A 15726-nucleotide genomic window follows, 5' to 3' on the forward strand; every position below is an offset into this window, starting at 1 on the left:
ATGTTATTATATTATAAAAAATTTATTAACATTAAACTTTCATTACTAAGCATTGTTGAAACTGTATTACAAACAAGCCTGTTCCACAGTTAGTTAATTATTACACAGCTAGTGTTAATTACATTGCTATTTTTTTCTTACTTTTCCTTTTTTTGAATTTTAAGGAATTTATAGGATTCACAATCTAGCCAGAAAAGTATATATTCGGTATCCAGCCGGATAATTGTCCTATCGAATATCCAGCCAAATATTGGTATTCTTTTCGAATATCCAATATCCGATATCCAGTAAATTTACTATCCGACATCCCTACAATTTGTAATCATTATTATCATAACAACAATTGCAATTACTAATCATTTAATTATAATTTATAATTTTATAATTATGCTTGGAACAACTTCACAGAAAAAAAATGTTTCCTGCCGTAGCTAATCTTGGTTTATTAAAATATATTTGCTTCCGTAACTATAAATTTATAAACTACGATGAAATATTTTACTGTTACTATTATAATATAGGTATCACAGTTAAGACATTAGCTATCTATATTTTAGCTATCTATATTCATATTTTTACACTTACTATTTAGTTATCACGCAGTTAGTTTATGACAGCTTGCTTTTTTCAGTGTGTATTTTATACGATACATATAATTATAGTCACAAATATACATATACCAAAAATTTTTCTCTCAATGTACAATAGTTCGATTTATGATAAAAAAATCGAGATTTTGAAGATTCAAAACACGATTTAACGGAAGCCGTTTCTATCAATATTTATCCTATAGCTTCCATGCATCGGCAGTTTTTCCAGATAAATTTGAAAGATGCGTATAAAGCGATCGGAAACAACGTACCTCTTATTGAGAATCTCTTTCGTGAAATCGTGTCTCATCATTCGTTTTGTGACTGTGTATTCGAAGATCATTCGTATCATGTCACACGTTTGCCGTTTCTCGGCGGAGAAGCGTCCCGTTTTTCTCTCCGTTGCGACACGAAGTTCGACACGTAAGAAATCAAATGGAACCACCATCAGGGACGGTCGTTAACATTCACGAGCGAACGCGGCTCGTAAATCATTTTGACAAATGCCCGGGATGCCGACGATAAATCGCAGGCGAATTTTTAATCCGCGAAACGAGCGGAAGAAAGGATTAGATGGCGGACAGGAATGCATGGGAAGGAAGGAGCGAAGAAAATGGAGTTTCCCAAAGTGGGAATAGTCGAAAATAAGTTTTCGGAGCAGCGTGATACGCAAGGGGCGGATACAATGAGTCATACAATTATATTCGCCATTCATCGTTTCTTTCCCCTCTACCATACTTCTTGCTTTCGTTGTTGAATAAAAAGCTTCAGAGAGATATAACATTCATATATCAAACATACTTTTGTATTTTGATTATCTGTTGTATTATTTATAAGTCTCATTAATTTTCAAATAAATCACAAATTGCATATAAAATTGTATGAAATATATATTATGCAAATTTCCTCTACTGAATATTTTCGAGCTGCAGCGAATCCGATTCCGGGGAAAAAAATGATACTCATCAAAATTCACTTATATATGTCCAGAGTATCAAGCGAAATTAATTCGGCGAATGAATTTCGCGGAATTGATAAATAAATGTTAACGTGTGCAGTATGCACTGTACAGTTGCTAACGATGCCGCTTGATCGAATTATTACGTGAATCACGCAACGTCCTACACTCAGCATAAGACAGAAAACCAATATAAAATGAACGTCAAACAGACAAGGTTGATGGTGGCGTGGTAGAAATTAACTTACAAGAATTTGCACGAACGACGAGGAACGTCGTAACTTATTGCGCGCCCGTGGGTTCTAAATTAAGGCTTTACCTTCACGAGATGCATATACGCTTTCGTAAAGCTTATATTCACTTATAATGCAGTAAACACTGCTGGCGCACGTTCTTCATTCGACTCTAGTATCACGAAAATACCAAATTCTTCAAGAAACGTGATGTGTATTAATGCCCGCATAATTAAAGAGAAATCGTTACATTGACAATAAGTAATAATTGTTTGATTATAGTCAGAAAATGTGTCTAGAAAAAAGTTTGCGAAAATATTTCTTCGATTTTCACGAGGTTCCGTCAATAAAGTCTAATCAGAATCTAGCATGGCAAGTATATAGTGACTTTTAAGATACGTATAGCCATAAAAACCATCAAAACCATCGTTATCATCATTTATATAGAAGGTAATGGTTATATAACATTAATAACAATGTAAAAATGGAAACTATCTATTGAAAATAAAATATAACACAAACATAACAGTGTATATACAGAATTAAATTTTTTTAATAAAAAAATTGTTCAAAAGGCGTACACAATTTTTGCTTTTTACGCAATTTTTTAATCAAAGAAAATTTGTATTTATAATTCTGTACATTGTTCTATTATATTCATATTTTATATATTTTATTTATGTTATTTATGTATATATTTTATTTTTAGTTAGTTTTTTAAGTAGTTTTCGTTTTACGTTATGTATTAATACTGCAAATTATATTTTCTGTTTAAACGATGGTAGTTGATCTTTAGAATAGATGGATCTTACGAGAGTTAAAAATTGTTTGTTAAGTGGTACGAGCTCAGACGATGAGAAAATGAAGCTAATAATTAAATAGAATTTAATTATTCTATGTTATTCGCAATTATTTATTCTTGAGTATTTTCAGGTGCATTATTAATTAGAGAAAATTTATATTTAATTCTGTATACTGTACAGACAAATATATATTATTTATTAATCTTACATTTTAAATAAATTTTTATATTTCGATAATTCCTAATATATATATTTAAGATTCATTGAAGCTGAAGCTATTCTAATAGAAGCTATTACGCGTTTAATGAGAAATTAGCATTATGGATGTTTATTGTTTAGTGATAGGTATCGTATTGTCAGAAAGCAAGAAACCGCAAAATAAGTCCTATTCAGAGAAACTCGGTACCTTTAATCTGAAAATCTGTTGTGCGACGTCAATAAGCGACAGCAGGGGCCATTATTTTCCAATTTTACGCCGTTTCGACGTGCAAAATAGCATCTTACAGTGTTGACAAGTAGGACAACGTTGTTGCAGAGAAAAATGGCTGCTCCGGGAAAAGATGCGACAACAAAAAGATCGCGCCGTGTGGTACCGCGAGAAGTATCTGAAATTCTCGCCCGGAAGTTTTATCAAGTTTTCGACCTGCTGGAAGTGGGGTCGCGGGCGAGATGGGACTGGGTGAGAGCGGCGATGTGATCGAGGTTGAGAAGGGTTGCCACGAGAATGCAGCTCTTTCATTGCAACTCTCGCCTCGAACGCATCATGGCCTCCATACCTTCGTTACGTGCACTGTGAGTAACGCGATAAATTATTGTCGTCCACCTTCTGCACAAAATCTCCTATCACTAAGGGGTCACGTTCCGGGATATCTCTGCAATAATTTCGCGGGGTCTCAAGATATTACGTGTCATTGTAAATAGCTTTTGCATTTAAGATAAGAGAGACGAATGAAAGTCGAATACCAACAGTCCGAGATGTTAAATTTATCTTAAAATTTAAATATCACAGTGATACGTTTCTCTCATTACGCTTCATATCACAAATACCAAATACGCCATTTGTGCCATGAAAGGAAAGCCAAGTTCTTAACATTTAATTTCCATAATATATCTCTCTTGATTTACAGATTAACGCTTTATAAATATCTAGATATCTAATATCTAATATCTAATCTCTCTTTGCTTTTGATTTTCTAGTATTTTAATTATCATTATTGGTACCATTTGTGACTGGAGAGATAGCAAGGACTGAAGCAAGAACTCAAGACGTTCCAATTTGCGTTTACTTTAATTTTGTTTGATAAGCACATCTTAATTAATTGCAAATTATATCTATTGCGTTACAGACATTTTACTTACTTTTATTTTTGTAACTATTATTATTACTATTTTACTTTATTTCAATTCGAGCTACATATAGTTACCTATGTTTTTACAAAATCAATATTACAGAACTGCTAAGCTCTGTTCTTCTTAAGCTTCCCTATAATCAATCAAATCAAGTGTCTTCAACACTCTCGCAATTGCTATACCTCTGAAACATTGCCAAAATACGGCTCATTATCCAAACATTACTAGATTCTGCACGATATTAAAGACTCATTAAGCGACATATGGCCACTAAGGGGATAATTCAAGAGAGTGTTGAGATTGAGAAAGAAAAAGAGAAAGGAGAGGGAGAGAAGAGAAAGACAGAGAGAAATAGAGAGAAAGAGAAAGAGAGAGAAAGAGAAGGAAAGAGGAGTCTAAACGGCACGAAAATGACAAACGAAGGTCGAAAACTTTATCAGAACTTTCGTAGCGCGTACGCACATCAAAGTCTTGGAGCTCGTGAGCTCTAAAATTAAACGGAAATTACTTTAAGCTAATAGGTCAGTATCGAACTACCATCGTGACGTAAAGTCGAAATTACGTGCTTGATTTTCGTCTATTTAGCCGTTCCGTTTGCAGGGAAATATCTTCAAATCATTTCGAGAGTCGGGAGAATCAATCACGAGCTTGTTCCAGTATAGTACGATCACGCCTTTAATGTAAATTATTTCATCAACAGCTGTATTACTTGGTTAAGAGGATTTTAAAGAACACTATTTCGAGGTAAATGTAAAAAACAAGTGAGAAAAGTTCGCCTTTCGATATTTCCGTGAGTGGTATTCTCAATACGTTTGGCACACATTACTCTAAAAGATATACTTGAAAAATTTACAAGTAAAAAGATCTGCACGCGAAGAGTGGGTATTGTGAGGAACAGTATGACAGCGGTCTACATTTGAACTAGGTCGCGGGCGTTCCAGGCGGAATTGAACTCTTCGTCTCGATGCATTACTTCCGGCTTGCCGTGAAGTTTTAAGCCGTGTATACGATTTGTCGATACGTCAGCGGAGGCTATACTTTTTAACGCGCGGTTGATCTTTCAAACAAAATATTCGTCGCAGCATTTTGAAGATTAATACGTTCGAAAGTTTTATGTAACAGCTCGCTTGATGCAATTTATTAAATTTAATATGGCAATTTTTAATGCATTTAATATTTTATTTTAGCAAATAAGCGATATTTGCATATCGCTTATTTGCTAAAATAACGACAAGCTCAAAAAACAAAGTTTTCCAGAAAATGAATTTAATGGTTTGAATCGTTAAAATTTTGTAATATTAATTTTGTAATATTAATTTTTAAATGTATATTGGGCGAGTGAAAATTATTATATTGAATAAGTGCAAAAAAATTCATGCCCGATTTATTATTCAAAGTTCAAACAGCTACAATTTTGTTAAAAATAAACAAAATTTAAATTTTAAAAAGGGTTTTAAAGCTTGAAATTTCTACTTTTGAAATGGTTGCTATATTTTTTGAATTTATGTGAGTTTTGTAATTTTTACATATAGAAAACTACGAGTTAAACAAAACGGGAAATTTTTTCTTCACTTTGTGGGCCTGTCCAAGAAAAATTTACAAACATTTTTTAATTTCTAATGTAAAAGCTTAAATTTTTCCCTATAAAATCGTTTTTAAAACATGTCAATATGATTTTTCATTGCTGAGTTGTTACGAATTAAATAAAAAAAATATTTTAGCTTTAATTGCTCGTAACTCCATCAAAACCATCACAATTTAAAAAAAACAGATTCTTAAATTCTCAGATAGAATAAGATTTAGATTTTATTTTGTTTTTAACAAAAATGGCAGCTGTTTGAATTTTGAATAATAAATTGAGCACGAATTTTTTTGCACTTATTCAATGTAATAATTTTGGAATCGTTTTACCTCCATAAAAGTCATGTCTTAATCTCCCATATAATAATATAATCGAAATGCATATGAGTATTTATTTACTTTTACGGAGGTCGATCGGTTTCGACAAGTTACTTTTATAGAGGATCTCTGTATGTATCGACTGTATGTTTTTTTTTCTAACAACTGATATTAAAGGAATAAAAATATGTTCTTTGGAACATGTTTTTTTTCTTTATATTTCCGTTCTTTTTTTGTAAGCAACTTTAAAATGACAATTATTGAGTCATTGCAACAAATGAGTGACATAATATATATGCATTGTAAATTACAGCAACATGGCTCTATCTGGTTATATATATTCTACATATATATATATATATATATATATATATATATATATATATATGTATATATATATATAAAACGATATTATCTTTTTATATTATTTTTTATATTAATAAAAATATTGTGAGATGAAATTAATCGATTATTATTAGGTACGCTGTGTTGGGGCTATACAAATGTTCTTACGTCATCGGGAACCGACGGCGTCATCGACAGGATTACAATAGCAAACACGTATGATGATAGAATGCATATATGACCACGATCGAACCTGTTATTCTACGTGAGCCAACAAAGTGTCACGAAAATAGATGTTGATATATGAATATCGAGGGCTCGATAAACTCATGATTATGGAAGACCTTCGGGAGCGCTGGGCCTTTCGTACTTACCAAATAGTCAGGTTAAATTTATACTCGCCGTAGATGAGCTCATCTAAATGCTTTTCTAAAAGCCATGGCATATTCTCTTTTTGTGTACGAAAAATAACTGCGTGTCTAACTCGTAAATAAAAAGAATAAAAAGACATTCAATCGTGCTCGCAAACAGTCGTGTTCCTGTCTTTTTGCATTCACTTCACTTTCATGATCTTCGATTCAATTCATTCCGATCCATTGTTTCGCGTTGTACCATTTGCATAGGTGACATGGTACATTTATAAACAAAGCTCGATTTCGTGATTTATTTATTTCTTCTATTAACAAGATAGCATTTTCTGAGACTGATTTTTGCTATTTCTTTTGAGAAGAAAAAGCTAGAAGAGAAGAAAAAGAAGAATATCTTGCTATCTCAGATAAACGAGAGTCGTGCAAATGAACGAGTGTTTGTTTGATGGGCGGAAGTGAATGTGATTCATTTGATGCTCGAAAACAAATAATGGAAATGCTGAGAAGTATCTTCTTTTAAGTAAATTCCATATGTCAGTAATAAAGTCTAAATTTCTCCCACTTTGATTGTTGACGAATAACGAGATAATCGACGCTAAATTATGAGATAACTTTGAAGCTCGCGGTGATAATAAGTCATGTCATCGACTGTCCGATAGCCAGCTGTCGGATTGTAGCTATGTTATGGCGATGATGTTCTAATTTCACCGAACAGTGGCCCGATTTCGCTCGCCGACAACGATGCTGACATTCGTGAATTCCATCCGCAGGATTAACGGCTGTCACCGAGACTGTTACAAATCCGACGTCAGTGCAGGATAGTCCAATCGTTCATCTTCTTCAGGAAGAGATCGAAGGATTTGCAGTTGAATTCTGCTGGTTGAAACTTTGCAAGTCGTAAAACGCAAATAGCTTCAAGGAATTAGAAGACGCGGTAGCGTTCATTTAAAATCAAACTTGCGCGGTAACGCGGCCACGTCGGAAGGCAAAAGTGTTTGTCCACTCTGGGAAAACATCGTAAAAGGTAAGAAAGCAGAATCTGCGTTTAATTCAGTTTGAAGTGTTATATTGCCTCTTTTCCTTCCTGTTTTTCTGCGACAACGTCGATACTGACAAATAAATAGTTGTAAAATTAACGTTCTTGAAAATAAGACCAGTACAAACATAAAGTCACGAACATAAAGAAATTATAAGAATTATCAAGAATGTCTTCAAGAAGACAACTGCTTCTTCTCTTTTATCTTCATTGCATTTAGAGATTCGACAAGATAGTATTAACAAACGTCTCTCAAACGGTATTAACATTTACAAAAGGAAACAGCATTTTATCCAGCCGCCCACATTGTATACCAAGAGTTTAATAAACGTGAATACAATGCAAGCCAATATTCATTATTCGTTGAGCTGAGAATATTTCTTCAGTGATCTCCTACAATATAATTTCAATAAATTTTCAGTTTCATCAATTTTAAAATATTGTCAAATTTCTGGCTGAAAATGTTATTTCATAGTTAATGTTATTTCATAATTGAAATTTTAATAAAAAGCACAGTAATTGTGAAATCTTTAAAGCTAACCTTGAAATCACTATCAAATGGAAAGATATGAAAATTGCGGAGAATGCATAAATCACGAGAAATCGCACGATATACAACGGCAATGAGTTAGATTATGCAGCTGCCTATTAGACAGACTTGATAAGAATGATGTATAGCATGATAGGCACGTTAATGTGAATTGCTATAAATTATAATTTCATAACTTCCGCAATTAATTCTCGACGAAGGAATCGTGAACATCGAGATATCAAATCGTGTGCGTGGAGATGGACAATCGAAATTTCGGCCCAAAGTCAAAGACTTGTTACAGCCGTCATCTTACAAACTGATATCATCGACACAGTTTCTGTTTTTTTATTTTTTGGTCTCATTTTGCATCGATCTTCGATGCATCATATGTATACCTTCTCATCAGAATTAACAACGTCGAATGCGCGGCACAAAGGAAACGGGTCGCGGCAATTCGGTCAAATTTTCCCCGACCTATTTTTTCGAAGCTCCGTATTTTTGACTTCGAGATACGTGAATATCCACATGGATGTTTTGATTGCTTGCAATCACGAGCGATATCGAAAAGACAAAGTTTCCAAAGGCACATAATAGTAAACACCGCGAATAAAACCTCAGCTCACATTTTATCGGATACAAATCCCAGATCGTATCCCAGTTTTACTACGAATCTATATATATCTTTCTACGATTCGAAAAAACTACATTCAAGCGGGCGTGTATTCGAAATCTATCGACGATGTGACAGAAAGATCGAAGCGTCGAAGATGAAAAATAATTATATTGATATTTAATTCCCTCCGAAGAAAAAAAGAAGGAAAATATGGGTACAAATTACTGTACTATTCAAATACAAAACCTAGAGGAAATAAGCAATCGTGTTGGCGTCTCCCAGGACGGCGATTGTGAGCGACGACGAGGATTAGGATCAGATTTACTCGGACCCTCTTGTGTAATTCCTCAACGCGAACGCTTGAAGTAATAAAGCGACAGTTGCCCACCTTGTACACTTACGACGCCATATCGCTTTATTACTTCCAATGAATAGGGAACTTCAGAACGGGTGACACTACATTCGGATTACCAGCTTCCAGGAATGGGAGATTCGCACATAAAAGAATAGAGATTCCATATTCATTGCTTTATTAAATGTGTCCGAGGAAAAATGAACCTCCATTACGTGATTGCCTCTATGACAATCTCGACTCATCCGAATCGTTAACTGTTTGTCTATTCTATGCGATCAGCTACATTTGTCTCTTTTTGTTTATATAATCCCAAAATCAATTTGAAATTAATTAAAAAAGCTTTAATCTTAGAACGCTATCAATATGTAAATTTTACAAGTAAATGAGATCATTGAATGCTAAGTTATACCTTTAGTGGTCATTAGGAGGTTCAATCTGCTATTCTAAAATGAGGACAAGAGGAGACAAGAATTAAAAAATTCTATTATACGTATATCGTTTAAAATCTCTGAAGATTAGTTTAGTAAAGTAAAGAAATATTATAACAGAGAGTGTGATAAGTGATTTCAATTTTAAGCAGTTTTATGTATTATGTTTTATTATTTTTTTGTTATTATATATTTTATTTAGAGGAATTAATTTCAATCTTGGAGAAAATAATGGAGAATGTAGTCTACAATAACTTCATATTATTTTAAAATGGTTCTTTAGTAAAGAAAATTTGGGATAACTCACCAGACTCATTCGAAATTATAAATTTGCATAATTTGAATGAAATATTAAAACTACATATATTTTAATGAATTAATATAGAACATATAATAATAAATCAAGAGCTGCATCTTCATCGAATGGAAATAAGATAAGATTATGTTTAGTTTTTTGAGATTAAATTTATATGTATGTTTATGCACATAAATATCTTTCCAGAATGATAATTTTCCGTTAATTTTCTATTATTATTTGTGACCATTAAAATCGTAATTTTTTAAACTATTATAATCTCGTTTTTGAGAAAAGTTATTTATGTGCAGTTAGTCAAAGAAGTGTCTGCAAGCCTTATCTGTCACTAAGTTATACGTGAAAAGTTACATTTTCTCTTCTTTTTTATTTTATCGTTAATCTACCATAGAATTTTGCACGTGAATTTCAACTTTATTATATAAAAAAATTAGACATTTCTATTGATAATTCGAGTTAAAGAACCATCTTAATACTGAATTTTTGATAGTTTATTTCTTCTTTCATTCTTTTCAAATTAATAATTAGTTTTCAAATTAATAATTTGTGTTTATAAAAGTCCAAATTATAAATATTTTATCATTAAAAATATGAAACGTACGGAAACTATGTGTTACATTAATTATAATTAATATTTCCTTGTACATAAAATTTACGTATCAATAACAATATTGTATTACTCAACATCGATAGCATTTAGATTAATTAGACAATTATAATACTGAAATCTTTAACTTTAACTGATTCTTTTTGTCGTGATAATAATTTTAACGTTATATGTTAAACGACGCATGGAATTTAGCATGGAAATTTCAGTTCGTGATATTTCTTCTTCGTCAAAAGTTCTGTGCAAACATAGTCTAATTTATCCTGATCTTTACCCTCTTCTTTATCAAACGCGAAGAAATTACAACGCAGCATTTTATACGATCTCAGAAGATCCGACTTTCCTCGCGCTGCACTCCAACAGCGTAATTATGTTGACCTTCGAGATAAATCATCGTTGCTCTCACATGCCACAAGCAGATGTAATACCTACTTGCGAAAAGTTTATCAGCAAGATTACACTATTACTGTGGAATTGGACCGCTAGATACCGGATATGTATATATATATAGCATATAGCACACGTCCTTCCCGAAATCCCAATTTCATTGGGGGAAGGGGGCTATAATCCGTGCGCAAAACGCCCATCGATGCATGTAACTGTGTGCGCACTAATCATTCGGTATGAGATAGATCGACGAGGGGAAAATGCGAGAATACATGTCCGAATATGTTTGTGTCAGAGAGTTAATAAGCCTATTTCGAAATAATTCTTGAATTGCTACAACAGTTCAAAAAAATATACAATTATTAAGCATTTAATTCTGAATATTATTACGAACATAAATTGTAATCTTTTTAACATGTCAATTACGATTGACAAACAACTCCGCCGATTTTTCACGATTATTGAATCGAAAAAGAAATTTCGTAGTCGATATAAGTAGATAGGTAGTCGACTAAAAATTTTTTACTTACGTATGTAATAATCATATTTATTTATATGACACGCTATCTTCTGCGATTCCACTGACAAATAATTTACTTGGCCATAATCCGATTTGCATTGTCCATCCATGGTGTATTACTTTAGGAGGCAATAAAAAATTTAATCTTTTTTTAAATCCGTCTTTTTAATCAATGCCATTCATTCCTGTTAAAATATGTAGCAAGAAATTATGTAATGCTGTGGAGCTCCACTTTAATTTAAAACTATCCAGTGAACAGAAATGTCCAACAAAATTATATATATTTATTACAAACGGAAACATGTTTTGCTTGTGACTTTAATTAAAACAAGTTTCCATTATTAATTAAAAGTAAAAGAAGAGAGAAGAAGAGAATGCTCTTCTCAGCTGAATTGGAGGCAACTGAATTTATTCGCAAGTTCTTATAAAGTTATAATATTTTTGTAATTTTCATAATAATAAAAATGGTCCTTGAGTCATTATTAATTTCTCGATTGCTCGAGCGTACCTATATAAAAATGCATAGTGGTAGTTTTATTAAAAGGCAAGTAATTATTAAATGTGCCATATCAAGCATAATATTTCCGATAAATGAAGTATAACGTGTGATACATAAAATCTCTGTAATTATATATTTGCCAACACTTAATCAAGTAATCTTGACGGCTCTGCGAAATGGCTTTGCGAAATGGCGACTACGATTAATTGCTATTAAAACAATGTACAATAATTTTTTTTAATAATATCGAGTTGATATTTTAATAAGAAACATAAATCGAAAGCTCAAAGGCGTTATCCTCGAAAATATTTTTATTATAACTGCTTATAATTCTACGAAACTATTGATACTGATTAGAAAATATCGGACATTTTAACAAGATATTAATGATGTGTCAGCAATCCGAAAATAAAATTAATTCTTCATGTCCTACTGCGGATATATCACACATACATTGTGAACCCTTTCACAGCATGTAGTTTCGAATGAATTTTTGGGCATCCCTCATAAACGTAACTATCATGCATTTTCCCCTAACACATTTTCAAAATCATAAATCAAACCGCGCATTATTTTGTAACATAAATTCACATAGATCCTCGTCAATTATAAAATATTGATATTTCCGTAGAATATTCCATTTCTTTGAAAAAGAAATGATTTAACTCTGACGCAACACTCACCGATGCAGATGACGAGCGCCACGGCAAGAATCGGCGGGAAAGTCTTCGAAAACGAAAGCATGCTGCGGCCGGGATCTTAGCGAGAGTGGAACAAGAATAAACACTCACGGCAGAAATGAAGAGATTACTCGGTCACGAAGTAAAATGTCACGCGGGGCCGAGAATCGGACTGACGGTACCAACCGGAAGGGGCGGGACTAGAAGACGGTGGCCCGCGCGGAAAACGGAGAACGAAAGGAAAAAGGCACTACGAGCTCGGTGACCCGCTCGTTGATCACTGGTAACCCCGCAGATACGTGGTCCACACCCTCTATTAACACCGAGGATCGATCTCGATCCCCTACTGGATATGAATTTAGGACGCAAACAATTTTCCTCTTCTTCCAAAATATCCCTTAATAATATTGCCTTCGCGAACGATTGGCGCGGCACATTCGCGCTTATCTTTCTTTTGCTTCTTGCCCCCCCCTCTCTATACCCCCGCGCGATTAATTGAGAGAGAAAGTTCGCGGGTGGTACCCCGATTCGATGGGTGAGGTAATCGGGGGCAGGAGGGTGGCTTTTTACAGGCAGGCGCGTTCTACCACCGTATACGTCTGTTGCGGCGCCAACGTCGGACTGACTTTCTCTACGTTACGGCCGCTCTGCAGCAGTGGCGGCGCGACGCGCCGCGTCGCGCCGTTCCGCGCCGGACCGCGTCGTCGCGCGGATACATCCCGCGTCACGTGTGCGTCCGTGGGCGTGCTCCGGATGCAGCGGACCGCCGACGCCGAAGGAAACGCTGGGGAACGCGCTCGCGGGCCCTCTGATGAAAATAAAAATCAAAGCGTAAATCGGATGTAATGGAAGAATAACAGAAGCGTAAACGAAACTTCTAGAAGGCGAAAATGGGAACGATGAAATGTAAAAGAAGCATTTACGCTTCTTTTACATTTTGATATTTCAATTTTCGCTTCCTACAAGTTTCGTTTACGCTTCTGTTACTCTCCTATTATATTCGATTATTACGCTCTGATTTTTATTTTCATCAGGGGACCCCTGGCAAAGTGAAGCGACCTTTACATGTACAATCTTATCCGTTGGTTTTCAAAAGATATTCAAGAAATTTAATTGTAATTCTATACATGTAAATAAATACGCATTTCAAAGATAAAGTGGGAGCATAGAGTCTTGCATAACGCATAATCTATAATACATACAAAAATGAAGAAATTCTTTATTTCCTTTCTTTTCATGTAACAAAAGATTCTAATTGGTTAAGTTTCTTATATTTTATGTATTATGTGTTATACAAAGTAATCTTCGGTTTAATGGGTTTTCTTCAATAAGTCATTACCTAATCTTTAAATCTTAAGTCATAAGAAAATGACCAATTAGAGTCGATTAGTCTTATCATATTTGAGTGATTAATCGATTTTTTATAGCTTAAAACTTAAGATGGCTTAGATAATAAGTTATTGTAAAAAGCCTATAAGAGCTTTATTTAAGAGTTTTTATTTAAAATGCGTGCAAGCACTCAAATAAAAGGACAGAATTAAGAGCGCGCGCAAGTCTGCGTGCATTAGGAATAGTGTGTAAGAGTAACAATGTACATGTAAAGATAACAACACTTTTTGGAGTAACTTGCACTCTTTACAATGATTTTTATCTTTGCACAAATCTGCACTCAAGCACGAACGTAAGAGTATGTGATCTCTTATCATTTTTGAATGACGTTCTAAACTCACAGAATGATACTCAGGTCAGGAAATTAGCCCGACGTGTCGCACGTTCCGTTCTTATCATATTTGCAGAAACTTACGACGAAGAGAAACATAATGCTATCTTCTTAATTTATCAACATTACTTGATCCTTGAAATATTTGGATTTGTGTCGACTCGGGTGCGAATTAGGATGAATTATTCTCCTCGTAGCAATGATTTGTTACAACAATTTAGAACTGTTGAAACTATTAAAATCTTAATTTGCAATAATTTATAGTTGAAAGAATAAAATAATTAATCAAATTGATTTATTTTTCCAGTAATTAGTGAATTTTTCCGAAAAAATCTATAATCTGATGTATGTTAATTTAAAAAAAACGCATAAAAAATTTTTAAATAATAATGCTTTGAACTTTTTGATCAAGCTTTAGCTTAAGAAATTAAATGCGTATTTCAATTTGACTTCAAATCATATCATAATTTAATTGTTATTCTTTTATATTTTGAAATAAATAGAAGAGTTAAATGAAAAAAATGATATAACATAAACGATATAAAAGAAAATAGTATAAAATCCCTTTTTTTAAAACTCGACTTCCACTTCAATTTTGAAAATAACTATCTCAGAACAGTTTTAGTGAAATAAATGGTTTATAGATATTAGAATTGTCAAAACGTGAAAAACAAAAAATTTATAAGCCAGACCAGAGAACATGTAATAAAAAAAATATTTGTATACAAATAAAGTAATAGAAATTGAACATTGCATCGATCAATATTCTGTCACTGATTTATCGAAATAGATCACCATACTGCTCACTATTATTTTTTTCTGAACAGAAATTATCCATTTCAATGAAATAATTCTTTGTTACTTTTTATCACGGAAATAATAAAGTTCATAGCGTAATTAGGAAATTTTTATTAAAAAAATAACAAAAATTCCTTAACTAAGAAAAATGCTTCTTAAGAAAAACGCTTTTTCTGAAAAACACTCAACATTCATTTCGTCCTCGCAGAAGTCTTATTTGAGAAATTTTTGCTCGAGCAAAATTATATGTATAATTATATATAATATAAAATATATTATATTACATCATTATATATTATTATAGCAAGAAATAAAGAAGATTGATAAAGAAAAACCAGGAAATGACTTTCAGGATAAATTATATTATTCTGTACGAAAAGATATATTTCCTTGTCCTTCAACGAAGTTGTAAACCCCATTTGTGTTCCCCATCACGCACTGCAGTGCGAATACCGGTTTACATATCAAGTTATTGCAGTATGTATTCGCGCCCGTAGTTATTGGGGAGTGTATACAATGTGTGCGCGTGCATATAATGCGGCAGGAACATAGTGCCATGTGGCATCAATCATGGGGTTTCCTGCAGGTGAAAGGCCAGTTCCCTCTGCGTGAATTCGCACCTCGCATCTCTCTCTCTCTCTCNNACTNTCTCTCTCTCTCTCTCTACTTAACTTACGGTAACGTTACGTTAC

The 15726-nt window shown here is 33.3% G+C and overlaps 1 protein-coding gene across 1 annotated transcript in view; it reads right to left on the reverse strand.

The window, feature by feature from the left end:
- Window positions 1-12580, reverse strand: part of LOC105626674 (lymphocyte antigen 6D) — an 85629-nt gene extending 73049 nt beyond the window's left edge. Inside the window, exon 1 of the mRNA XM_012207972.1 lies at window positions 12520-12580. Coding sequence (XP_012063362.1) covers window positions 12520-12580 — 61 coding nt within the window. The remainder of the gene's footprint in view (window positions 1-12519) is intronic.
- Between the last annotated feature and the right edge of the window lie 3146 nt (window positions 12581-15726).

Source organism: Atta cephalotes (assembly GCF_000143395.1).
Source record: "Atta cephalotes unplaced genomic scaffold scaffold00001, whole genome shotgun sequence".
Classification (NCBI taxonomy): Eukaryota; Metazoa; Arthropoda; class Insecta; order Hymenoptera; family Formicidae; genus Atta; species Atta cephalotes.